Source organism: Megalobrama amblycephala, linkage group LG8, assembly GCF_018812025.1.
Source record: "Megalobrama amblycephala isolate DHTTF-2021 linkage group LG8, ASM1881202v1, whole genome shotgun sequence".
Taxonomy (NCBI): domain Eukaryota; kingdom Metazoa; phylum Chordata; class Actinopteri; order Cypriniformes; family Xenocyprididae; genus Megalobrama; species Megalobrama amblycephala.
The window spans coordinates 28,601,136-28,628,458 of NC_063051.1; the positions used below are offsets into that span (position 1 = coordinate 28,601,136).

The following is a 27,323-nucleotide window of genomic DNA, read 5'->3' on the forward strand; positions in this document are numbered from 1 at the left end:
GCAGTTTAACCTAAATACCTGCTTGTTTTATTCAGTGACGGTTAAATTTCCTGTCATAACAAGCTGCACTTCCTGTCTCACTCTGGGGCCTGCTATGAAAACCACTTCCTGTCGTGGTAAAGACTAAGTCATTTTTTCAGCCTTTCCTTCAGTTTAAACTGCAACATACAAAAATCAACCTGTAACATTAGAGATCACACTCTTTATTTTCGCACACGTAATTCACACTTACATTACAGTAGCATTTCAAGGTTTTGAGTAACAGACTCCCAACCAATGTACAAAATATGTTTCATTAACAATTCAGTAACTTTTAAATTATATGTATTTTTCATACTAATTAGTGGGCTTCATTATTGTGCTTGCACTCTAAGTCCTGTCAGTGATGGCAGATGTCCACAAAGAATCCGTATCCTGTGAAAAATAAGGTTCAGATACAGATTGATGTGTTAGCTTGACAAGTATTTCCAGCATTGAACTATATGTTGAAATTAATTATATATACTATAGTATAGAATCCTACATACTTTGTAGTGTTCCCAGGTGGTTATCTCAGAATACAGGGAATCCCCAGGGCAGGACGTAGCTACTACTTGTCTATGTCCCAGAATGGTGAAATTCTCCTGCAGAAATCCGTTGCTCACTCCACATTTGACCAGATGATGGCGCACAAGCTCCATGTCATAATGGGAGGGTAAATGAGTGCTGTAGTTCCCAATGAAAGCAATACCGTACCCAACAGGATTACGTCCTTTAGTATGAGCTCCTACCCACGTCCAACCTCGACCTTCGTAGATGTAGCCATCAGACCCAACCACAAAGCTTGGAGAGACACATACACATAATACTTTCAAATTACTCAAAATGTCATCTTTTACATCCATTCTACTCAAAGAAAAAATAGGCACAAATGTGGTTCTATATATGCTCTGATAGTTTTTTACAAAAACCACAAACTAGGTCAGTGCCACTTTTAAGCATTTGACATTTTATGCATATAAACATTATATCTGTTCCAAAACCAGGTGCTGGTGTAACGGACGTAGGCCGGTAAGAGCTGTGCATGTAAACCTCATTCCCCTGATCTCAAGAGGCGCCGACACTAGAGACTGTAGTCTGTAGCCTCCTTGTTAGAGTGCCCGACACCCATGCCGGCGAACCCGGGTTCGAGTCCCGCTTAGCGCTGGCGGTTCGAACAAGAGGGGTTACACTGGCTTCTAAGGCAGCATCCGAACTTAAATGTAACCTTATAAGGGACTGTTTTGAAATGCTCTGCATAGCCAGCAACTCTGTCAACATCCTAAAAGCACTCCTCAATTAAAGCATTGACTTACAATTGATTCCTATAGAGTTTGGCATTAGCATGTTAATTGCTTATTATTACCGACGCACACACAGAAAAAAATGAAAACATTACATAATACACAAATATTGTATAAAAATAAAAACAATTATCCATTTGATATATTTAATTGTGCTAATACGGAAGAGGATTAGGGCCAAGCAATAATAAAAAAATAAAACCATCTTGAGATTAAAGTTGTTAAATTTCGAGAAAAAATTTGTTAAATTTCGAGAAAAAAGTCAAAATAAAATGTTGAGAATTAACTTGTTAAATTACGAGAAAAAACGTGTTAAATTTCGAGAAAAAGGTCGAGATGAAATGTTGAGAATAAACTCATTAAATGACGAAAAAAAACACCTTAAATTTCAAGAAAAAAGTCTAGATAAAATGTTGAGAATAAACTCGTTAAATTACGAGAAAAAACTCGTTAAATTTCGAGAAAAACGTCCGAGATAAAATGTTGAGAATAAAGTCATTAAATTACAAGAAAAAAGTCGTTAGATTATGAGAACAAATTCGTTAATAATTTGTTCTCATAATTTAACAACTTTTTTCTCGTAATTTAATGACTTTATTCTCATAATTTAATGAGTTTATTCTCAACATTTTATCTCGACTTTTTTCTCGAAATTTAACGACTTTTTTTTCATAATTTAACGAATTTGTTCTCATAATCTAACGACTTTTTTCTCGTAATTTAATGACTTTATTCTCAACATTTTATCTTGACTTTTTTCTTGAAATTTAACGAGTTTTTTCTCGTAATTTAATGAGTTTATCCTCAACATTTTATTTCGACTTTTTTCTTGAAATTTAACGAATTTGTTCTCGAAATTTAACAACTTTAATCTCGAGATGATTTTATTTTTTTATTATTGCTTGGCCCTAATCCTCTTCCGTATACTAAACTATATCTGATTAAAGGTCCCGTTTTTCGTGGTTTTTTGAAGCTTTGGTTGTGTTTATAGTGTGCAATATAACATGTGTTCATGTTTCGCGCGTAAAAAAACACAGTATTTTTCACATAATTTACTTATCTGTATACCGCTGTTTCCACTGTCATAAAAACGGGCTGATGACTTCCTTGTTCTGTGAAGTCCCTCCTTCAGAAATACGTAACGAGTTCTGATTGTACCAGCGGTTCCTGTGTTGTGATTCGACAGCAGCTTAGCGCACCTTGCCCGGAAAGGTCACGCCTCTTACCATAACGTGGAGATGTTTTACATGTGGATTATAATTTTCGGGAACTGAGTTTAACATAATTTGTAACCATTGATCTCTAAGTACAGCGTCCCTGGGAAGGCCAAACAAAGGTGATTGGACTGCGGGATGAAAATAACAGCGTTTCGACGACATGGCGACAAACACACTCTACGAACGCAACTCTTGCTCTTCTCCGTGGGAGTGCAACAAGACCACGCCCCCTTTTTTGTGTATTCCTGTGGGCGGAGGTTAGTCAAAAAACTGTTTTAGTGACGTCATTAAAGAAGGAAGTAGAGGGATGTAGTCCAAACTGGCCGTTCGATGTAGGCGACTTCTGTTAAATAAAATATCTCGCTTGGCATTGAACTTTGAGCTTTAAAATTTTACAGATTTTATTTATACTCTAACAACAACATTACACACTAACTAAAGTTTGAAACATGGGATCACGAAGAACGGGACCTTTAACACTTTCCAGTATTGAATGAATTATGGGATTCGTCTTGTCCGCCATTTTGGATTTATTATTGCATCCAAATATTCAGTAGGCATAAAATGGTATGTAAAAGAGTAGTATGTCTGGATTTATGGTATTCATAAAAAATTTTAAGGACAACAAGCAAATGTAGTATGTCTGGATTATCATACCTCATTCATATAGTGCATTGCATACTTTTTTTAATTGTTGCAAAATAATTACTTATTCAAAATAAGTACTTACTCAGAAAGTATGCAATTTCATATGTAGCCAGAGTGAGACACACTCAATATTAATGTATTAACTGCATATTATACAGTATATATGCACTATTTTAAATATAGTGTGAAATTGAGTGTTATGCCACTGTAACAGCCACCAATTGATAAAATATTTAAAATATATTATTAATTAATTTGCATACTCTGATTTTTTTTTAAATATAGTAGGCCTATTATGTATAAAATATAATTTGTTTTTAAATGTTTATTTCTTCATTGCAATGCATTCTGGGATTGCTTTCTCACTAAGAACCATTTGGAACAGCTTTCACACTGCCACCTTTGTAGGCAATGCACTACGTTTCGGAATAGAGCATATATTTGTGACAAAATCACGCTGAAGCAGATGGTACCTGTAGCCTAAGTCGTACCAACCCCGTCCCTTCTGGTGGAAATGTTGCATTGCCCTCATATTTTTAGAACACATCCGAAGGTTTAGACAGGGTTTGCTGGGAATCTCTGTGTGGTGAATATACAGATATGGCAAGGGTGGAGACAGAGGGGTGAGAGGAACCCGGGGCGGCGCTGCTCCCCATATACATCTAGGAATGATGGCAGGACACTCTGAAGGAGGGTAACACTTTTGTCAGCATGGCAATTGTTGGTTTAACACCAGTGTTTAAACAGGCTTTATTTGGTCTACTGGATGTACCTTTACTTACCCATGTAACGTAGCACAAACTCTTTAATTCCCTTTTCTATAAGACTTTCCATCCCAATGTCCCCTTGTTGTGGATGACTTCGTAGTGCATCTGCTACCTTCTCTTGAAGCAGAAATGAATTTGTGATCTTTTTAAAATTATGTCTGCGATAGCGACCTCTCAGATGAGTATCCGAGACATGATCCAACTCTTTCATAGTCCCTGAGTAGTAGCTCCTCAGCAGTGTGCTTAGTTTTATATCAGAGCAGTTAACAACAGAAAGGTGCTTCCCAAGTATGGCTCCGTCCATTCCACCCTGGACCTGAGCATCAGTGGCCAAGGATGGCACGCCTGAAAGAGTAAAAATCATGGGAGCAGATATATTGTCCCAACAACCATCCGGCCCAAGTCGCTCAGGTGGAGTTGCGTTCCAGAACTGCAGAAATGACAGGCCCAAGTTCTTGGCCAGTGGGAGTAGGTAGAAACCATGAGGCTGGTTACTGTCTTCATGAGCTCTTAACCCGGATTCAAGACCTAAAAGGAGGGGAGCAAGGGCAATCGTTGTGCCATCAGGAGTAAGAACAACTCCCCTCTCTTCATGACCATCTGTTATGAAATGATGAATGGCTTGGTTCAAGAAATTGGAGAGATTGTGGTTTATATTGAGCTGCTCTGTAATGCTGTTGTTTTTGTAGTGAATTTCATCTCTATTGTCAGATGATCCCAGAAAGTCACGTGTGATATTGTCATTTTGGTCCGCAATCTTGCATAGACTCGTCACTAAAGCCAGTGGACTTAGTCTTGGGTTTATATCTTCTAAGTGTGTAACAGCACTGATGAAGTCCTCCATGTTCCTCAGATGAACTGCTGTAACTAAAATTATAATATATTTTTAAAGGGTTAGTTCATCCAAAAATTATAATTCTATTATTTATTACTCACCTTCATGTCGTTCCACACCTGTAAAACCTTCGTTAATCTTCGGAACACAAATTAAGATATTTTAGATGAAATCTGATGGCTCCGTGAGGCCTCCATAGTGAGCAATGACACTTCCTCTCTCAAGATCCATTAATGTACTAAAAACATATTTAAATCAGTTCATGTGAGTACAGTGGTTCAATATTGATATTATAAAGCGATGAGAATATTTTTGGAGCGCCAAAACCCCCCCAAAATAACGACTTACTTAGTGATGGCCGATTTCAAAACACTGCTTCAGGAAGATTCGGAGCACAAATGAATCAGTGTATCGAATCATGATTCAGATCACGTTACAAACTGCCAACGGCTGAAATCACGTGACTTTGGCGCTCCGAACAGCAGATTTGATACACTCATTCATTTGTGCTCTGATGCTTCCTGAAGCAGTGTTTTGAAATCGGCCATCACTAAATAAGTCGTTATTTTGTTTTTTTTTGGCGCTCCAAAAATATTCTCGTCGCTTTATAATATTAATATTGAACCACTGTACTCACATGAACTGATTTCAATATGTTTTTAGTACCTTTATGGATCTTGAGAGAGGAAATGTCATTGCTCCCTATAGAGGCCTCACGGAGCCATTGGATTTCAACTAAAATATCTTAATTTGGGTTCCGAAGATTAATGAAGGTCTACGGGTGTGGAACGGCATGAGGGTGAGTAATAAATGACAGAATTTTCATTTTTGGGTGAACTAACCCTTTAAGAAGCACATTCAAGTTAAAATGGCCGTGTCTGCTCTTACAGTATGTTAATAATGTGGATACATGCTGAGCAAAGCAGAACTACAATTACATTATCGAGTCAGACTGGACAGGAAAAAAAATGATAAAATATTGCTTTAGTCTGACTGAAATCAAAATGTTAAAGTGCTTGTAAAGAAACATGTTATCAAATGTATAACATGGAAATTTGAATGTAAATAAATTGAATATTTATAGTTTACATACCTGAGCTCTGAATGAGTGTGTATATCCCAGACATGGTAATCCATAGTGCTCCAGGTCTCATTATTAGGACTAAATATTACTACTTGGTACTAAGTGCTTGATTTGAATGCAGTGTATGAGAACTTAAACTGAAACACAGAAGGCAGGACACTCCAAATTCTGCATTTTCACGTCATTTAGGTGGTGTATTCCACCATGACAAACATGTTTTTGTGGTGTGTCAGAGTACGTGTGTACTCTGATGTGAGTAAAGGTCTTCCCCATAATTTGAATTTAGCTACTAATATTGATTTTTGGATGGCAGAGACTAACACATCTGCCGTTCTGTTTGTTGCGTAAGGAGGAGTGCCTGGTTACTGGAAATGAGAGAGGTAAAGGTCATAGCTAGATGGGTAATACTTTACAATAAGGTTCATTTGTTAACATTAATGTATTAACTAACATGAACTAACAATGAGCAATACATTTGTTACAGTATTCATTAATCTTTGTTAATGTTAGTTAATAAAAATCCAGCTGTTCATTTTTTGTTCATGTTAGTTTGTTAAGTTGTTATGTTAACAACTCTTGATTTTAATAATCTATTAGTAAATGTTGAAATTAACATTAACTAAGATTAATAAATGCTGTAGAAGTTTTGTTAATTCTTAGTTTGTGTTAACTAAATAAGTAGTTAACTAATGAAACCTTACTAGATGTTGCGTTTTATAATGTAATGACAAAAAAGTAAGTTGTTGAACATCTGCATTCATTTACCTGAAGAATGAGCAACATGCATCATGAATATGTTGATTTACAAGAACACCAAAGAAACTGAGTTGAGAAATTCTTCCCTCTTGCGGCCAAGAGAAGCATTGCACATGACGTCACAGCAGCAGCGCGAATGAGTCTGGAGGGCAGGGAGTGATTTTTCTATATAGGAATCCTATCAAAAACTCAAAATTCGTATGTTTTGCGTCGTTTATGGTTGCTCAAATCGATAAAATCGAGAACCCAGAAGGTGTTTATATCGTTTACATAACTTATACCATTTTTTTATAACTTGTATCGTTTTTTAACTTTAAAAGTTGTCGCCTTTAATAGCGTTTTGCGTCTGCTGATACTGAAATGAATATGGATACCTGCTTACCTCATTTGTTTTTGACTTGGTTAAATATCCACATTCTTCATGGTATCGTTTGAGGGAAGCTATTTTATCCCTTTGAATGATAATTTGGTGGGCTGGTTACCATGAGAACAAGTGTCACGCGCTGCTGCTTCAGCCATCATATTGTAGAAAATGTCCAAATAAATAAATGTTTAAAAAGCTGACAGACGTCGATTCAACAACAAAGACAACACTTTCAAAAACACTCAGCTATGTGATTATTTTATTGAGTGATAGGGAGTGGGTTAAATAAGTGACATTATTGGCGTCTTCCACCCTAACTTCACTAGCAGAAAGGCACCGCGATGTAAATAAACCCAGACTAGAACTGAACGCGGCGTGACGGCAGCTTCACATTCTCTATATCTATCTCCTCGATGGCAGGAAAGTCTTTCAATTCAGTGGAAAAGTCGCTCATCTTCATAATATAAAGATCACGTCCAACATATGTTGTGATTTTCTGTTTATACCTTTCTAAATCAGCACAGAAAGGACTTTTCTCCATCTCTTCCATTCTAATTTTCACTGCTTGCCCTCCACCGGTATTTCGCGCGTCCCCAGAACCGCGTGATTGCAAACAACCTATTTTTAAACAAAAAGGCCAAGGCTGTTTTGGAATACTAGCTTACTACTTATGAATACTGTATACTGCCTACTATTTGTTTTTTAAATAGCAAGTGAAATTCTGGGCATTATTTCATAAATGCTTCATACACTAGTATGTTCTATGCATACATAGCCTACTATTTACTGCAGAGTACTATGTTAGTATGCTATCCAAAGTATTCTACCAATAATGTGGACCATTTGGATCCTTCTACTTTTGAGGTTTTTCTAATAATAGCTGCCGTTGTTTTGAGAAACACCTGTTTGAACTGCAAATAATGATTTTAATCCAGTTTTAACATGTCATAAATGGCATGCTTGGCATTTGAACATTGTACTTTAATCCTGATGGTGTCCTTTTAGGTAATTATTGCATTTTGGCATGTAAAAAAAACCCAAAAAAAAACAAAGAGAATATTTTTTTCAGAATTTATTTCATGTGCATGTGGTTTCACAAATTAATAGATAAAAGTAGATAAAAGTGAATAAATCAATTGACTTGTCATTCCCAATGTACTGTAGATTGTGCCAAGTGAAATTATTGGAAAAATAAAACTTTATATATATATTTATATAATTTTTAAAGTTCTTTTACAGGCATTGTATGTCAATAGACATCTATATGACAGGATGGATTTTGATTGCTTTCATTGTCATTTCAAACATTGAAATATCTGTAGGAGAATGAAAACCACAATATTTGACTGATAAAAAGTTTAGTTTTATATTTAATACTTTAAGCAAACATTCAGAGGGAACATAAAATGCTATAAAAAAATTACAAAAGTTTTCTGAGGTACCTTGACTATATGATAAATGTTAAAGAGGTAACGTTTTGCAAAACGTTACATTTTAGAATTAAGTTTCTGGCACAACACACACCTTCATATTGTTTAAATCCAGGATGTGTAAAGCGTACCATTTTAAAGTTGGGAAAAAAATCTGTCAAAGTAAATTTTGTTGCTAACTTGTCTGAGCTGTATGTATTGCAGGGATATATATACCAAATAAGTGAGAAAGTGCTGTATATTCAGGGACAATTATGCAGTACAAAAAAGTGAACAGCCATTTACCCGCAGTCGAGACATACAAATTTGAGACATAAAAACACAGATGGTCTTTTACCCCAAGATTTGAGTGAGGGTAAATACTAGATCTTGACCACCAGGTTTTATTCAGACATTTAAGAATAATTAAAGAACCTGAAAAAATAATAGAGAATTTACTGGAATATGAGCATATTTGCAGCCACAGAGGTCAATTTAAAAACTGGGGGTTGTGGTAAATGATATAACAATATAATAACAATAAAAAAACTATTAAATCATGACTGGCCAAATGCCTGGTCAAACAGCAGTGCTTTGTTGCAGTCAAACGAAACATGATTATGATCTAAATAATGACCTTTGTAAAAGAAAATTGTGGTTCTTTGATAAGAGGATAAGAATACCATGTTTAGACAGCACGGTAAAAGGCATTTATTCAGTAGATTTGGTTCCGTTGTAGTCACTCTGCATGTCCGCATCATCCTCGGCAGCATCAGAGCTGTCAATCATTCCCCGTCTGCCACTACCTCCTGAGCGCCTCGGTGTGCTGCTGAAGGATGATGGTTCATTGCCTCGCCTGAAATGTTACAACAAATCTTAGCATAAAAACACATAATTTTCACTGTAGGTTTCTTGGTACCTGCTACATTTGTGTTAGCACATTAAAGGATTAGTTCACTTTCAAATAAAATTTTCCTGATAATTTACTCACCCCCATTGTCATCCAAGATGTTCATGTCTAGGTTTTTGATGAAAACATTCCAGGATTATTCTCATTATAGTGGACTTCAATGGCCTCCAAATGGTTGAAAGTCAAAATTACAGTTTCAGTGCAGCTTCAAAGGGCTTTAGACGATACCAGACGAGGAATAACGGTCTTATCTAGTTAAACGAACGGTAATTTTATTTTTTTTAAAATACAACTGTATATGCTTTATATAAACAAATGATCGCCTTCCAAGTGCTTCCGCCAAAACCGCACTTTCGTATTCATCAAAAAGCTTACGCTGTATGTCCTACGCCTTCCCTATTCTACTTACGGAAAAAATGGAACTGGTGCTGCGTTCGTTCCGTAAGTAGAATAGGGAAGGCGTAGGACATACAGCGTAAGCTTTTTGAAGAATACGGAAGTGCGGTTTTGGCGGAAGCACTTGGAAGGCGAACATTTGTTTATATAAAGCATATACATTTACACTTTTTTTCAAAAAGGCCGATCGTTTCGCTAGATAAGACCCTTATTCCTCGTCTGGTATCATTTAAAGCACTTTGAAGCTGCACTGAAACTGTAATTTTGACCTTCAACCGTCTGGAGGCCATTGAATTCCACTGTAAGGAGAATAATCCTGGAATGTTTTCATCAAAAACCTTAATTTCTTTTCGACTGAAGAAAGAAAGACATGAACATCTTGGGAGTAAATTATCAGGAAAATTTTATTTGAAAGTGAACTAATCCTTTAAGTCTCAAACCTTTTTGAACCAAGAGACCCATTTCATAATCCCAAACTGTTTACAAAGCCCACAAGAAGTCAATGTGATTAAACTTTTTTTTTTTTTTTTTTTTTTTTTTTTGGCAGAACTTCCAGTGAACTATCCTGAAGTGTGACCCCAACTGTCTTACAGCTAAAAATATATTTTTTTTATATATTTGAATCCACCCATTTATCCAAACTGGAGCACCCTAAAGTGCACCCATGCCAACATAAGGAGTACATGCTAACTCCACATGGAAAGGCTTCTGGGCTCAGCTGGGACTCAAACCAGGGACCTTCTCTCTATGAGATGACTGTTACGTAGGGCTGCACGATTTTGGGAAAAGATAAAATAATGTGGAGCAGCATTTACTGCAAACCCAGCCGCTCTGAATTTGATAATAGCACTAAAGCACCAAGCCGAAGGTTGGCCCCTGGGCAATGTCGGGCCATTTTTGAGTGTCGGTCGGCTTAGTTTTTCGGTGGCTGTAGTCGGTACACCGTTGGCTGTAGTCGGATGCCGTCAGGAACACTCAGACACATGATGTAAAATTTGAACAGCCTTCTGTCTGTACCGCCTTGACTTGTTTGCTCACTGTTTTGCTATTATTATGCACTTTGACTCATTCATTAAACCGAACAGCAATCAGAGTTCTCTCTCTCACCCGATGCCAATTCTACACGTTGAATCGGCCAAGAAAAAGTATAGAACACAGTGTAGAACACACCAGGAAAACTTAGTCAGCCGACACTTAAAAATGGTCTGATGTTGCCTGACGTCTGATTGTCGGAATAGTGTCCTAGGCTTTAAAGTAGCCCAATTCCACTGAAAAACTGAGGGTCAGGGTTTTTTGGGCCGATTCACCATGTTCCATGGGTGAGAGAGAACTCTGATTGGCTGTTCCGCTTAGCGAACGAGTCGGTGCACGAAAATAAAAGCGAAAGTGATGAAAGCGAGCAAAGAAGTCAAGATGGCACAGACAGACGGCTGATATAATTGTACATCATCTTACCAGAGCATTCGAATGCACAAATATTTTCATAATAACATTAGCCGACTGGAATGAAGCAAGTGATCAACATGATTGGTATTCAAAATGGTAAGCAAGCGCTGCTTTGTTTACGGTTTGTATATCTGCAGTCCTAGTTTATGTTTCCCTTTTTGAATGACGAATATATACTACTGATACCTGCTGCTATAGACATTTATTTACTTACATGCAGGTGCAGAATACATGTGCTAGATTGTCACCTTTAGGCCTTTTGGTGCATTCAAGCGCAGCTGACACAAAGTCGGCTTTCATCACCGCTATTACTTTGATGTAGGCTTGGTGCATCCCAGGCTTAAGACATATTGTGATTTCAATTTTATTGCGATTAATCATGCAACCCTAGTGCAACCCACTGAGCCACCCTATATATTCTCACTATTTGGAAATCCTGGAATACAGCATTAAAAGAATAATACACAAAATATATCAATCACAGAGGCCTTGATTTAAAAGATGTTAAGAACTATTATGAGAAAAATACAGTAACATGTCTAACTTTACTACAGTTAAGTGTCTGACTTTGTTTCATTGATGATTGGTATAGAATACTCGCAGCTGGACTTGTACAAATGTGCATCTGAAATACACAGCGATAAATCACTTCTACAGCAGAGTCGTAATGTACAGGCAAGTCGCCAGAATACAGCCACAAGCATCCTTTACCGTGGAAAGTGGTATGAAACATCAGTTTGTTAGAGGTTAAAGGCAGCGTTAAAACCTCATTAGTAAACCTGTAAACAGGCTAAATGAGATTAGTTCAGGAAACTGAACCATGCTTTTAGAGGGAAGAGGGAAATATGGTCAAATATGCTTCTTTGCAATAATGCGATGTTTGTCAAGAGCATTAAATTAGGATTTAGAGGAGAGACCATTAATAATGGAAGCATTGATAAATAATTAATACCTAATTTATAATATGTTTATAATTACAAAATGGATAGTTCTGGTCATATAAAGTGTTTCTGTCATTTAAGTAATCTATATGAATTGAGCGGTTTAATCCAGAGATGATCACTTATATAACGAACAGATATCATTTATTCAAATATAAACATCAACGCTCAAACGTGCTTACTTGACGTGTGAAAACCAAACAAAAGTTTTGTTTTCGCACGTCACACAAGTATGTTTATTGTTGGAATGAAACAGAAGTCGCGATAGTCTTTTCTTCCCTATTGTGACATATATCTGCGTGAAACAGATTCGCGAACAAGAAAAAAAGTAGGGCGGAATTCAATTTTAATCCATCAGGAATTGATTGGATGGTTGTGGTTTGCCATTGGTCGAGTGACAGTTTGCCCCACCCTCGCGCCAGTAAACACATCATCAGAGGAAAAAAAAGAGATGTCATTACAAGAGGGAGGGGAAGTTATTTTGATTAAAGATTATATTGGCACATTCGTTTAAAAAAAAAATAATGATGTGCATGGATAAATAATTTATAATAAATACTGCAATATTAAAAAAAAATATATATATATGGGTTTGGAACAATTTGAATGATGACAGAATTGAAACTTTTCAGTGAGTTAACCTTAATACTTATACCATATTACAGTCTTATGTGTGCACTCTGCAAAATGTTAAAAGATATGTAATAAACCATATTTCGCTCTTGCAGGCAAGAAATATATTTGTGACAAGTAAAAGGAAAGAATTGTTAAGAGTAGCTACATCTTCTGTGTCAACTTCTGAGCACAGAGGTACCTGCATAGTCACTGTGTGGGTTCAGGATTGCCTCTGCAACAGAGATAGACAATCTTCGGTTTGCAGTTTATAAAAAGAAAGGATTTGGGCTGTGCTAACAAGCGCTGAGAATTTGCTCAAAGCTTTGTCTAAAAGTGTATTCATTACCCAAAGATTTCACTACTTTCTGCTGTGCTTAAAGGATTAGTTCACTTTCAAATTAATATTTCCTGATAATTTACTCACCCCCATGTCATTCAAGATGTTCATGTCTTTCTTTCTTCAGTCAAAAAGAAATGAAGGTTTTTTGATGAAAACATTCCAGGATTTTTCTCCATATAGTGGACTTCAATGGACCCCAAACGGTTGAAGGTCAAAATTACAGTTTCAGTGCAGCTTCAAAGCGTTCTACACGATCCCAGATGAGAAATAAGGGTCTTATGTAGAGAAACCATCGGCCATTTTCTAAGATTTTTTTAACATTTTATAAGTTTTAACCATAAATGCTCATCTTGAACTAGCTCTCTACTTCTTCTCTATTTGAATTCCGGCAGTGTAGATGCTGCTAAGTGTATTACTGCCCTCCATAGGTCAAAGTTTGAATTAAATTGTCATATTCAATATGCTAGTGCAAGTATATAACACTTAAGGTCATTGCACACTGAGTCTGAAATTCGCATGCGAAACTTTCGCACGTTAAAAAATAAATTCGACCTCACGTTATGTCAATCGCGTTTGCACACTGCCTCCGAAACTTTTGTCCGTCAAAAAAATATTCGGATCAGGTTCGATTTTCTGCGTTTTTCGCATCTGTGGCACGCATTTTGAGAGACATTTTGACAATTCAGAGCCACCGTACGTGAACGCAAAAATCCAAAATGTCATCTGACAAGTTGATCCACGTCGTCTACAGCACAAAACAGCAGCACTGAATGACAAACAACGTGAGGAATACAAAGAGACCGAATATAAAGACATATTGTGCCAGTAGTAAAGCATCAAACAGAGCCAATGACATCCTGAAGTAATCTTTGAAATGCTCGGATAATCCCGCAGCTCCTTGATGAGGTGAATTCTCCTTTCTCTCTATGCAATCTCGGGATTGAATGGATCCAATATTTCCTCTTTCTTTTTCTATTTTTAAGAAAAGAGGAGACAACTAATCGTGCTCACTGCTGCTTGAAGACTTCATTTTGTATTGTTTTGCGATTTTTTTCGCAACGCATTCATTAATACGCATCGGACTCAGTGTGCAAGGTCTCTGTGCGTGACGAATTTTTAGGATTGCGAATACGAAAAAATGCATGCGAAAATTTCGGACTCAGTGTGCAAAGGCCTTTAGTTCAAACTTTGACCTGTGGAGGGCAGTAATACACTTAGCAGTGTCTACACTGCTGGAATTCTAATAGAGAAGGAGTAGAGAGCTAGTTCAAGATAAGCATTTAGGGTTAAAACGTATATAATTTAATTTAAATTTTTTTTTTTTTTGAAAATGGCCGATGGTTTCTCTAGATAAGACCCTTATTTCTCGTCTGGGATCATTTAGAACGCTTTGAAGCTGCAATGAAACTGTAATTTTGACGTTCAACCATTTGGGGTCTATTGAAGTCCACTATATGGAGAAAAATCCTGGAATGTTTTCATCAAAAACCTTAATTTCTTTTCGACTGAAGAAAGAAGGACAAGGACATCTTGGATGACATGGGGGTGAGTAAATTATCAGGAAAATTTTAATTTGAAAGTGAACTAATCCTTTAACCACTTTGACATTAGACGCCATGTCTTTGGAGTGCTCTGCGTACCTGAGTTTGCTCTTGAGGGTAGTGACCTCGCGGCTCATGGCATCATTGGCCTCTGTGGCCTCATCCAGCTCTCTCTGAAGCTTCCTGCGGGCCGCAGTGATTCGCTGGGACTCCTCCTCGCTCTCTTCCAACTGCCTCTTCAGCTGTTTGACGCGGGCATTCGCCTTATCCGCCTGTGAAAAAGAAATACTTTTCAGGCCAAGCGCACACTACATTGCATAACTGTCAGTTTATAAGATAATTTCCCCTCGGACTGTAGGTATGATCTCTAAATTTTATGGGAAAAGTATAGGAAAAGAGCAGTACAGCAGCTAACCTGGTCTTTGTATTGTTCTGCTTGTTTTCGTTCATCCTCCACTTGGGTTATCAAATCCTTCAGTTTTTTATCCTTCTGGCGAACTGCCTTTGCGGTGTTCTGCTTTTCTCTGCATTAGAAAGAAAAATTCAGTTTTAAACCAAACTGCACCAAACAAGATGAAACAATATTATCTCTGATGATGTCACATCTTCAGATGTCTGTTATATATAATCATGAGCTTTTAAAGTTATTTTCCTTTCCTGAGATCTACATGCACTACCGTTCAAACGTTTCCTTCCTGTGATGGCAAAGCTGAATTTTCAGAATCATTACTCCAGTCTGCAGTGTCACATGATCCTTCAGAAATCATTCTAATATACTGATTTGCTGCTCAAGAATCATTTCTTATCATTATTAATGTTGAAAACAGTTTTGCTGCTTAATATTTTTTGTGGAAAAACTTTTCTCGCCCTTGCCGTCCCTTGGATAGCTTTAGAATAAACTACTTGCCTGCTCTCCTGCTCAAGCTGTTCCTCCAATTGTGCCACTTTGGCCTCAAGAGCAGAAATGGAGGACTTAAATTTGGATTTAACTTGGTTCTCCATCTCCTGGAGTTTAGCTTTCAGCTCTTTATTCTGTCTCTCCATCAACTGTCTGGCGCTCTCGTTCTTTTGGGATGTGGTGCGTTCGGCCTGGAGCTCGTTGGTAAGCTGGTCAACCTGAAGGATGTAGAAAACAGCTGAGGAAATGACATCGATTTCATACAAATTACAAAGTTCTGTCTCTATAATGGCATTTCCATTGATTAGTGTGTTTATGGCTATACATTATACTATTCATTTAAAATATTAATTTAATATGTGATTTATATGTTTCTCAAAGTTTGTCAAAAAATATCACAGTTTTCTGCTCCATAATGTAACACATGTACCTGCTGGGCACTCTTCCTCAGCCTATCATTAAGCAACTCCATATTGCCCTGCTCCTCCTCCAGCTCTTCCTCCAGCTGTTGGATCTTCGCTTCTAGCCGTCTCTTCTCATCAGCCAGCGCAGACCTTTGAGGTTCAGTCAAGCCACATATTAGTTTAAATCAGAATGTGCTTAGAGCACATTTTTGCCATAATGTTTCAGTATAAAATTGCTGGTATGTCTAAAAAGTGAGATATTTCACATAATTGAAACCTAGAACTACACTCTGTTCCCATACAAACAGTCACACTAAAGTATGTCCACCATTAATTGTAACAGTGAACCACATGCTCCAACGGAAGTCAATATATTAGAGGATCATAATGAATTCCACAGGATTAGAATATCGCTATTATATTTTATGTTGTCATACTCACTTTCCAGATGCGTTGCTGGCCAACTCATCAGCCAGTTCATCTCTCTCAGCTTCAGCTTGCTTTTTAGCCCTCTCAGCTGCAGCCAAGTCCTACATTTAAAGAATTTAACGAAATTCTTCAATAATCAAGGTGAGACGATCATGCAAATCACTTCAGTGGAACCCCTGCAACTTAATTATGTACTTTAAATTACCTTTTAAGATTTTAAGTAATGCAAGCATTTCAATAAATTTCACAAAATATTGTCATTTAACATTTCTATTGTTATTTTTCTTATTTTCTTATTTTTTGAAAATACCAATTACAATATCTATATCAGTTTATTTTAGTATATTTTCAAAATATAATAATTCTGTATTTGCATTTCTATCACAATCAAACCCCCTGCAGTTCCATCATGAGCCCATAGGGGTTTCGTGAGCCTTTGGTTGTAAAAGTTAGCCTATTCAAATAACCCAGAATTGTCTTAGTTTGGAAGTAATACATTTGCTTGAATAAAAAAGCTCCATACACACCACTTTTTGGACAAATTGGTTCAGTATGTTATTCACAGAAGCCTCACCTCTTGCATCTGTAGAAGTTCAGCCTCCAAAGTCTTGGCCTTCCTCTCGTTCTCCTTAGCACTGGATAAAACTTCCTCCCTGGCAGCTCGAGCATCGTCAAGCTCTCTTTGGAAGTCCTTCATTTGAGCCTAAGTTATACACACCAAAGTAAAAGTCAAAACACATCTTTTTACCTATGCATTTGTTGATTGAGCACTGTGCTACGTCCGAACTGTTTGCATCCTATTTTATACATATTATCTTTTTATTCTTTAATTTTTTTTCCTGTTTTTATTTCATTTTTAATGTATTTTATATCTTTTATGTATCATCACTGTTATTTCTATTCATGTTCTATTTTTATTCTTCTTCTTTATGTAAAGCACTTTGAATTACCATTGTGTATGAAATGTGCTATACAAATAAAATTGCCTTGCCTTGCCTTGCCTTGCCTAAAAGGTAAAGCACACCTAAATAATTACTAAAAAGCCTTATATTTATAATTATAATTATATTTCAATAAATTTTGTTTTTACCTGGAGTTTGCGGAGCTGCTTGATCGCCTCGTCTCGACCCTTGTTAGATGTCTCAATCTGGCCCTCAAGGTCTTTTATGTCTCCCTCCAGTTTCTTCTTGGAAGCAGCTATTGCAGTCCTTTGCTTGCGCTCATCTTCAAGTTCAGTTTCCAGCTCACGCACCTGTCGTTAAAGATGTTTGTTTAAACCCTTATACACATGAATGTGGATGTCACAGTCTGAGCGAAGAAGAGGTTCTGCACCTGTTTGATCAACTGCCTCTTCTTCTCCTCCCCTTGCTCATCTCTGCCCTGGAGATCTCGCTCAAACTGGGCCTTTAGAGCCTGCATGTTGACCTCTAGACGCAGTTTTGCATCCTCTGCCGCCTGTAATTCATCCTCCAGCTCTTCCAACTGTGTCTTCATCTCTTCCACCTGAGCCTCCAGACCACGTTTTGACTTCTCAAGCTCATGCACCTAAAATTTGAAAATGAGTTTGATTGAAATTTCTCTAACCTTAAGGTCTGTTTAAGATTGATTTGTTTAATAGTTTACACTCTGAACTTACGTTTTTGCCCACATCATCTTTGGAGCTGACCAGGTCCTCCATTTCAGCACGAAGGGCTTTATTGGCTCTCTCGAGCTCCTCACGGCCTTCTTGAGCTTCTTCGAGAGCTCTAGCTAAAGACAGAGCCTTGGTCTCCTTCTCTCTGGCCTCAGCCTCTGCGCGATCCCGCTCATCTGCATACTTATTAGAGATGCTCTTCTCTTCAGCAAGCATCTAAAAGGAAACGGTAGAAGTGAAGATATGCCCACACCCAATGGCAAAAGATGAACTAAGTGATTAAGTCGACATTTTGTGTAATATTTTAAGAAATAATCAGAAACCTGATCAAACTTCTTCTGTTTCTTCTCAAGATTGGACACCAGCTGTCTCTGGCTGTCCAAATCCATCAGTGTGTCCTCAAGCTCTTGTTGCAGTCTGTTCTTGGTCTTCTCAAGCTTGTCATAGGCTGCTGCCTTCTCCTCAAACTGAGTATTGGATGCCTCCAGGTCTCTCTGCAGCCGCTTCTTACCCTCCTCTAAAAGTTCTACGTTTCCTGACACCTCTTCCAGCTTCTTCTTGAAGTCAGAGAGCTGTGGACACAAAGGATATTCAAAAGGTAAATATTGAAGTGTGAATGGAGCAAGACCACAGATTATTTATCTTATCGCTAACCTTACCTGAATGTTCAATGTCGAAACCTGTCTCTCCACGTTCCTCTTAGCTTCTGCTTCCTCCTCAAGCTGCTCCTGTAGGGCATTACGGTCATCCTCCATTTGTCGTAGTTTGGTAGAGAACTGGAGCTTTTGTCTTGTCTCTTCAGCCAGCAACTCCTAAAAATGTCAATCCAAAATACATGTAAGCCAACAACTCAAACCCTTTTCACATTGATAAATGATGGTTAGCTTAAAGCTTCTGGTTTGAAGCTATAAAAAAAACACTCCATAACATAGCACATACCTGTGTATCTTGGACTTGAGAACTCAAGCTTGCCACATCCTTGCTAAGCTTTATGTTTTTCCCCTCAGCTTCATTAAGAAGGTTGGTAACGCTCTCCAGTTCCACCTGTCAGGCAAGAACCACATGTTAAACACACTGTGTTTGCTCTAAGACCAAAAACTTTTAATCTAACAAAAATGTTGTAGGTTCTCCCAACAGCAACATATCTATACATCCTCCACCATCACTCACAGTGATTTTAGAGACCCGATCTCCAAGCTCAGTTTTCTGCCTCTCGCTGTCATTGAAACGAGACTGCAGGTCAGCAAGCTGTCCTTCCACCTTCTTCCTCTTGTGTTCAACATCCTGTTTGCCCTGAGCAAGAGAACGGATCTCCACGTGGAGTTCTGATGTCTCCTTCTCCAGAGCTTGCTTGGCTTTCTCCAGGTTTACTTTCACCTAAAAAGCATTTTGTATATATTTTACATAAGCACTTTGGAGTTCTTCAGAAAGTTAAACATGTCAACAGAAGATACTGTATGGTGGCCTACCCTCTTGGACTGCTCCAGCTGCTCTGTAAGCTCCTCCAAAGCTTGGGTATGTTTCTGTCTCATCTCTTGCACCTGAGCCTCATGGACACGACTCTCTTCCTCCATGGCTCTCTTCAAAAGAGTCACCTCCTGCTCACGTTTGGCCCTGAAAAAATACGCATCTTGACGATCAGGTCAATGGTGTCTAGTAAACCTTCTCTTGATGCATAATATATTAAATCAATCCAATGCACTTCAGATTAAAATTAAGTGCATCAATTCATCATATCAAGGCACCTAAGCTCTTGCTGAGTAGCTGTGGTGTCTAATGTGTCCTCCAGCTCTGATTTGAGAGCTTCAAGCTCTTCTCCTAAGTCTCTCTTGGTCTTTTCAGCCTTATTCCGGGCAGCCCGCTCTGACTCTAGGTCTTCCTGAAGATCTGAGATGTGTCCCTCCAGCTCCCTGATCTTCTTCAGTGCATTGTTTTTCTGAGCTGTCTCATCCTCCAGTCTGATGTAAATGCAGAGAGAATACAAAAATTACTATAGGTTTGTGAAATATGACATGAAAGTACCTCCAAATTAGCTTAATAGACATTTTTAAATTGCTTAATATCTGTATACCGTGCCAATGCAGCCTGAAGCTCCTCCTCTTTCTTAGCAAGCTGGGCTTTCAGATCAGCAATCTGAGCTTGAAGTTCAGCAATCTGCTCCTGAAGGTCATTTGATTCACCCTCTAACTTCCTCTTGGCTTTTTCCAGCTCCTGTCGAGTCTTCTCCTCTTTTTTCAAGCGCACTACAGATTACAAAAACAAACATTATCACTTATGAGAGTCATTTAGTAATCAGACGTTAACATGATTGATTTTCAGACAAACATTATCATTATGTATAAAAAGTGAATAATGGGACAAACCCTCCAGTTCTGAGATCATTGACTCATGCTTATTCTTCAGCTTTGTCAGGTTTTTGGATTTTTCTTCTTCTTCAGCTAGGTTTGAGCTAAAATCTGCTATTCTTTCTTCTAGAAGCTTCCTCTCCTGCAAACAGAGTACTTAAAATTGAGTACACCTAAATTGCCACCACCACCACCAAAATATGCCATCTTTAAGAAAGAAGACGAAAAAAAAAAGTTTGTTGAAATCAAACCTTCTGCAATTTGTTGTTATGGTCCTCCATCACCAGGATATCATCCTCTAACTTCTTGATCTTGGCATCACATGTAACCTTCTCCAGTTGCAGCTTCTGACGAGCATCCTCTTCCTCTTCAAGATGTTCCTCAAGATCCTTAGAACATTCATTGAGAGATAAGAGAGAGAGACATGGACTAAATGGTAGAGTTTAAAGATATCCAAGGACAGAATTTGAACAAGTACTGGTTGCCTGTGAATGAATGAAAACCAATAATTGATAACATACTCTGATCTGGTCGTGCATTTTCTTCTTTTCCAGTTGTAGGGCTGCACCACGATCCTCCTCTTCCTCCAACCTGGCCTCCATCTCATGCAAGATCTCCTCAAGTTCTTGTTTCTTGCTAGCTAACCGTACTCTCATTTCCTCTGCCTCTGCATAGAGCTCCGTCTCAGCCTGCAACTTCTCCTGGAGCTGGTTCCTTTCTTCCATAAGCTGCAGATGGAAGGATTGTATTGTTTGTAATCAGTGTTTAATGAATTGGCATTAAATGCAGGAGGACATTGTCATGATGTCTGCATACTTGCGTGTGTTTCAGTGAGATGTCTTTTAGCTCCGTTTCAAATTTTTGTGCAGATTCTTTGGCCGTTTTAAGCTCCTCCTCCTTCAGACTCATCTCCTCCTCTTGGCGTGTCACCTGCAGGAGAGGCTTTACCTGTGGGCATTGATAGAAATGAGTTTAGATGTAGCAGAGACAACAAGGAATTGCTAGAACCAAATTGTTAGCATGTTAGCACCAGGAAATATAAACTATGTTTGTGGTCACATTATTCAATAGACAAGAAATTCAGATGATAAGAAATGTCTGACCTTGGTGAAGAGTCTCCACCACTGCCAGTTCCTGAGTTTCAGATAAGCAGCACAGTTCCTCTGGATCACCCTCATAGCTGTCAGCTGTTGCTGTCTCTTAGCAAAGGCCCTACACATGGTTTTAAATAAGAATAACTTAAATTGCATATTGCGGTTAAAAACAACAAATACTATATTTGTAAACTCTACTCACTTTCTAGCTAGGAATCCCCTGGCCTGTGCCTGGAAGGCAATGATTATGACTGTGATCTTTAGGTCACGCTCCTCTTCGAGCTGGGCCAGGACTCCGGTTCGGAAGAAGATTTTGCTTTGACCAATACGGTAAAGGTTTGGGTCCAGGTCCAGGTGCTTGATCTACAGAAAGGGTCAGGTATAAGAAAAAAAGCTTTTACATCATTATTGTTGTATGATGCTCTTTAACAAGATTTCAATGTATAATATCTTACCATCAGACAGCAGGCCTGCTTGCCATCCATGAAGCCCTTTGGAATAGCATTCGCTGCCAAGATCTCGTATCTGTACATCAAGGTAAAATATAGAGAATTACATAACATACGATTACCTGTACCATGCCCTATATTTGGCACAACATAAACAACAATCACACTTGTATTGGACTGCAAATCTGAATATTTGTATCTGAATAAGGATGTATTTTTCACTTTTTGAATTTTGTGATTCTAAAGCAGTGAATCTCAAACACATTTTGTATGTCTCCTTCATCAGACACACCCAATTTAACGGCAATTCAAATGCGGCCGTTAAAAAAAACGTCTCGAGCGTAAAAAAGTACGCTCCATATAGTATGAAAATTGGGTAGTATGAATGAAATTTGGACATACTACATCCGCCATGTTGTTACTGTCATGACTTACCAGTGTCAGTTGCATCTCTTCTCTTCCATTCATAAATCCCGTGGCCTCACGGGATAGTAAGTAGTCAAGTAGTCATAAGTAGTAAGGAAGTAGTACGTCATCCGGGGATTTTTCACCTACTGTTTATATTCGGACATACTACTCTTTTAGTGTACTGTGTTTCCGCATACTAGATAGTAGGTAAAGTATTCGATTTCGGATGCAGTGCAAGTCTTGCAATCTCTGCTAATGAGCTGGTGAGTGGAGTCAGGGGTGTTGGATAAGGGAGACATCCAAAATGTGAGGTGGTGGGGGGTCCCCAAGACAGGTTTGAGAAGCACTGTTCTAGAGTATTATATACTGTTTTTACACTTGATATGCAGTTAGATAAAGTCAATAAGTCTCACTAAATGAAAAGTTCCATAAAATATAATGAAGCTACCCACCGCTGCCGGAACTCTTGGAAGACAATTCTGTTGGGGAATCCTTGGCGGCAGATACGAATACCTTCTAGCACACCATTACATCTCAACTGTTCAAGCACCAGGTGGGCATCCAGCTTTCCTGCCTGAAGGTGAAAAATATACCTTTAACATGGACTTTAACACAGCTAGTCTGATAATGTACCCTACGCCCAAACATCATTGGTACTACCAATTTTATCATGGTATGCAACAGTGACTTACCCGTTTCTCATGGTTGGGGATTATGCAACGGACAAAGTTTGGCTGTGTGTTGTGCAGTGTGGTCATTAGCTTAGCCAGAGACTCTTTGTAGAGCTGACCCACAGTACGGAACATGCCCTTCTTGGTCTTAGAGGCACTAGGTGCAAAGCTGTCTGACATCTTGGCAATGGTTTCCAATCCAACCACACGGTCAGCTGAGAAACAGAAAATATAGAAGATATCAGCCATTATTCTTATCTCAGCTATACTTGGCGATATTCTGCTTTGATTAACCAAAACAAAAAAGGTGAGAACGTACATTAATCATTAATTATTGCAATTGACTGGTTTGCAACAATTTTGATCAACTGTATGTGTAGTTTTTAGACAGTTTATGAGATATAAGAAGCATGTACTACTCGTACTGACCATCCTTCCACAGATCTTGCACAAACGGATTGGAGGAATTATTCAGCAGTGCTGTAACATTGTCATTTAAAGGATCCATGTTCTTGGTCAACCATGCTGTGGCATTGTAGTCCACCTAATTTAGTAAAAAGGTAGATTTGGGTCATGATATTCAATACAGAGGGAAGAATTCACCAAGAATTATGGTAAAAATGTCCACAAAATTTGAGCTGGACATTATTTGGGTTATTATTATCTGGATGACAGTATTGTCCACATGTAAATCAATAAATATATCTTTCAGAACTCACCCGTCCAGCATAGTGAAGCACAGAGAATTCTGTCTTGTCCTTCAGTTGCTTAGGTTTAGCGAACTTAGTATGATTAACATGAGTGTTGCAAAGTTTTTCCACGAAGGAGACATCTGTTGCCTTTGGAAACCAACACTCTTCATCCAACAGAGCCAGGATGCCTGGAGGATTGTTCTGTGGAGGAGTTTCAGTAAAAGTGAGTGACTGACATTATATACTGTAAAAATAAGTCGTCACCACTTCAGCCTAAAGAATATGATGCAAGACTTCCACCAAAAGAATGGCGATCACAACAATTACGCCAAATGGATTAAATGAAAAGACATTGGTCACCTTAAATATTTCTGCTGAAAGCAGTTGGTTCAATTCAAAACTGCAGAGAATAAGAATCATTCAGTTCCTGCAAATCAACACACACAAACTTACCGGCCTTTCAATAAGCTCAATGCAAGGTTGCAAATCTAGCCCGAAGTCGATGAAGTTCCATTCGATGCCTTCACGCTGGTACTCCTCCTGCTCCAGGATGAACATGGTGTGGTTGAACAGCTGCTGAAGCTTCTCATTGGTGTAGTTGATGCAGAGCTGCTCAAAGGAATTGTCCTATGGAGAAATACAGTATATGCCATTTGCTCTAACACGTCACAGATGTTGTTTACCAAATTTAATTCTTTCCTTTTAATTTTTCCAAACCTCAAAGATCTCAAAGCCAGCAATGTCCAAGATCCCCAGGAAAGAGGCACCCTGACGTTTTGTCTTGTCCAGTGCCTTGTTAACTCTTAGAAGGATCCAACGGAACAAACGTTCATACATAGCTTTAGCTAAGGCTTCAATGGCAAAATCGGCCTGTAAAGGAAAAAACACATTTTACGTCCTTCCATAATGACAATCGTGCAGTTTTCCAGTTTCATTACAGATCTGAGCAACATTACACAAATTCCGCAACATCGCAGAACAACTATAAACTCTCTCTTCACCTGTTCTTTGGTTTGGGCCTTTTGCACAACCTCACGACCCACTTTAATACGTGGTGTCAGAATGGCTCTTGTGAAGTCCGTCACATTAATGCTTTGGAGATGGCAAACTTTCTGGGCAGCTGAAAATGAGACACATTTCAATGGTCATTTCAGTCTGTAATACTGATTTTGTATTAGCCTGAGATGTCTTTCATTTGGCATTTTCCCAATGACCTGTGTTGTCCGGCATGGTAGCCTGTTCCTGGTTCCTCTCTTTCTTGAACTCAATGTTACCCAACTGCAGCACAGTTGAGACTACTTTGAGAACATCTGTCAAAAAGAAATAACATTGCTCAGAATTGATTATCTTTTCAAAGACCCCAAAACTCTTAATTTTGAGCTCTTACAGTATGTTGGTGAAAATAAGCAGAAAAGACACCATGTGTATATTTCATTGCATTTGATACCTGTTCTTTCTTCAACAGTGAAGCCCATGATGTCCATGGCCTCCATTGTTTCATCATACATCTCATCATCCTGGTTGCCTGGAATCTGGACGTGGCCAGCTGAGAGGAAACGGTACTTGTTGAAGTTTTCGAGCAAAAGCTCCTCTGTCAATAGAGAATAAAAATATCATATCCCATATTCCAGAAAGAATGCCATTGATGTAAGAACATTTCACAACAGTTCTGCATTTAGAAATCTTAGTCTGTCAGTCATTAGGTAAAGATCCAATGAGTCTAGCTGAAAAATTGTCACCATATGCCAATATGTTTTCACATATCGACGTGTCTCCACCTACCACGTAATTTGTCCTTTGCTCCAGCTACCATGTAGTAGAAGATGTGGAAGGCTCTTTCTGTTTTTGCTTGTCTGATACAGCGAGATTTCTCCAAAAGATCTTAAGTAGTTTGGAAATTAAGGTGAAACTCTCCAGCATTAAATTGTTTAAATTGAGAAATAATTTAATTGTTTAATAATTCAGGATGTTCGATTGATCTGCAATCTGTATATGGCCTATATATTATGTCTTAAAGGATACAGGTCTCTATGTTGGCTCCAACTATGAAACCTGTCACATCAAAGTTAATGCGGATGAATTTGCCCTGCGAAGAAAAGATTTTGAAACCATACTTTAGTCTTGGTCATTCTAGTTACATCTGCTATCATAAATCATTTGTAAACTTACGAATCGAGAAGAGTTGTCATTCTTGATGGTCTTGGCATTACCGAAGGCCTCTAGAATTGGATTGGCCTGCAGTAGTTGCTTTTCCAGCTCACCCTACAGTACCAGGATTAGAACGTAATGAGAACCATTCCATAGAAAACAAGTCAAGGAGGAAAAAAGGAGAAGGGGACATGCCAGAAGATTGGAATAAAAAAAAAAAAAAAGAACTCAAGAAAAGGCTCTCCTTTAGAGTACACAATGCAGCATTTAACTATAAATGTTTGGCAGGCAAAAAATGTGAAGTTTAAAACATTTAGGTGCAAATGATTTCTTCAAAGGCCTGAAGCAATACTTAAGATGCAAGTACCTTCAACAGTGCAAAAAAAAATTAGGTCATGTCAATTTAGATGGGCATAATCCCCTTAGATCAAAAGAGTGATATTAGCTTCCAAATCTCAAGCCTGCCAAGCATGTTCACCTCATACAAGGATATCAAGAGGAGCGGTTGAGGTCAGTCTGGAATATTAAGCATGGGGAGAGAGGAAATATTAATGGGGTTCATGAAATGGATCTCAATTATAGATATTTAAGCGTTCACTTTTGATAAAAGTTACTCTGTGGGATAAAACACCAAGTTCTTAGAGAGGATAATGCTCCTGTGCTTCACAAAGATAATGGTGTCATTAAACCTCATAATAAGGCCCTGTTTACACCTATTAAGATGCATTTTGGTTGATAGGATCACAAGTAGACGAGGGAGACACATTCCTGTTTAGACATGGTGTTTTAATCCATCTCTTTTGTCCACTTTCGACCACTTCTGTCCTGACATTTTCGAGGGGAGGGTATATGAATGGGCTTTTTTTTTAATGGATCTAATGGATGAAATAAGCTTGCGCGACTGGAGATGTTGGAAAAACATACAGAGAGCAGCAGCTTTTGTTTTTGCTCTGACAACCGCAAAACACAGCGAATACTGTGAATGCGTGTTAGAAATCAGGAATGGTGAGAGAACATTGTGCTTGATACGTTTTTCCTCTTTAAACCAAACTTGGGTCTTCAGCCAACAAAGTTTAAATCACGTCTGGCTAGCGTGCTTCCCATAATGTTTACACATTAGGTCAGTAGGCAGAGAGTAGGCGGTCTTTCGTGGCTCGTGTAACCGGTCCTACTCGACCCGCTCTGAGCCGGATTTGAACCAGCGGGACGGCATGAAAGGCGGGTGCTCTAACAAGGACGCCAAAGACTGCAGCCTCTAGTGTCAGTCGGTAGCGTGCCTCTATAAACCGGTGTAAACAGAGCCAAAAACGCACCTTAAAGGGATAGTTAACCCAAAAATTAAAATTCTGTCATCATTTACTCCGCCTCAAGTTGTTCCAAACCTGTATAAATTTATTTTTTCTGCTGTACAAAAAGGACGATATTTGGAAGAATCAAGCAGATATCGCCCTCCATTGACTATCATAGTATTTTTAACATTCTTCCAAATATCTTCCGTTGTGTTCAGCAGAACAAAGAAATTTATACAGGTTTGGAACAACTTGAGGGTGAGTAAATGATG

The 27,323-nt window shown here is 38.3% G+C and overlaps 2 protein-coding genes across 4 annotated transcripts in view; both read right to left on the minus strand.

The window, feature by feature from the left end:
• Positions 1-182: 182 nt before the first annotated feature.
• pglyrp2 (peptidoglycan recognition protein 2) lies at positions 183-6,271 on the minus strand. The gene is made up of 5 exons (XM_048200420.1): positions 5,883-6,271; positions 3,970-4,821; positions 3,661-3,871; positions 528-822; positions 183-414 (listed from the first exon to the last, which is right to left on the minus strand). The coding sequence occupies exons 1-5, from the start codon at positions 5,941-5,943 to the stop codon at positions 370-372; spliced, it is 1,464 nt and encodes a 487-aa protein (XP_048056377.1). The 5' UTR covers positions 5,944-6,271; the 3' UTR covers positions 183-369.
• A 1,779-nt stretch (positions 6,272-8,050) lies between these two features.
• myh11a (myosin, heavy chain 11a, smooth muscle) overlaps positions 8,051-27,323 on the minus strand; it is a 36,112-nt gene continuing 16,839 nt past the window's right edge. For 2 of the 3 annotated variants that reach the window (XM_048200422.1, XM_048200421.1), the window contains 36 exons: positions 25,784-25,876; positions 25,637-25,700; positions 25,397-25,495; positions 25,062-25,205; positions 24,829-24,924; positions 24,616-24,734; positions 24,332-24,484; positions 24,068-24,241; positions 23,642-23,815; positions 23,352-23,466; positions 22,944-23,137; positions 22,704-22,825; positions 21,850-21,919; positions 21,597-21,757; positions 21,404-21,512; positions 21,117-21,248; positions 20,822-21,028; positions 20,552-20,689; positions 20,319-20,442; positions 20,027-20,198; positions 19,701-19,913; positions 19,425-19,569; positions 19,126-19,332; positions 18,895-18,999; positions 18,615-18,767; positions 18,279-18,527; positions 17,959-18,171; positions 17,655-17,867; positions 17,413-17,574; positions 16,897-17,025; positions 16,335-16,423; positions 15,920-16,043; positions 15,499-15,707; positions 15,007-15,115; positions 14,691-14,863; positions 8,051-9,258 (listed from right to left, as the gene is read on the minus strand). In XM_048200422.1, the coding sequence (XP_048056379.1) occupies positions 9,114-9,258; positions 14,691-14,863; positions 15,007-15,115; positions 15,499-15,707; positions 15,920-16,043; positions 16,335-16,423; positions 16,897-17,025; positions 17,413-17,574; positions 17,655-17,867; positions 17,959-18,171; positions 18,279-18,527; positions 18,615-18,767; positions 18,895-18,999; positions 19,126-19,332; positions 19,425-19,569; positions 19,701-19,913; positions 20,027-20,198; positions 20,319-20,442; positions 20,552-20,689; positions 20,822-21,028; positions 21,117-21,248; positions 21,404-21,512; positions 21,597-21,757; positions 21,850-21,919; positions 22,704-22,825; positions 22,944-23,137; positions 23,352-23,466; positions 23,642-23,815; positions 24,068-24,241; positions 24,332-24,484; positions 24,616-24,734; positions 24,829-24,924; positions 25,062-25,205; positions 25,397-25,495; positions 25,637-25,700; positions 25,784-25,876 (5,298 nt within the window). In that variant the 3' untranslated portion in view covers positions 8,051-9,113. Of the gene's footprint in view, positions 9,259-12,909; positions 12,943-14,690; positions 14,864-15,006; positions 15,116-15,498; positions 15,708-15,919; positions 16,044-16,334; positions 16,424-16,896; positions 17,026-17,412; positions 17,575-17,654; positions 17,868-17,958; positions 18,172-18,278; positions 18,528-18,614; positions 18,768-18,894; positions 19,000-19,125; positions 19,333-19,424; positions 19,570-19,700; positions 19,914-20,026; positions 20,199-20,318; positions 20,443-20,551; positions 20,690-20,821; positions 21,029-21,116; positions 21,249-21,403; positions 21,513-21,596; positions 21,758-21,849; positions 21,920-22,703; positions 22,826-22,943; positions 23,138-23,351; positions 23,467-23,641; positions 23,816-24,067; positions 24,242-24,331; positions 24,485-24,615; positions 24,735-24,828; positions 24,925-25,061; positions 25,206-25,396; positions 25,496-25,636; positions 25,701-25,783; positions 25,877-27,323 lie in introns of all 3 variants that reach the window. The other variant, XM_048200423.1, reaches the window with a different exon arrangement.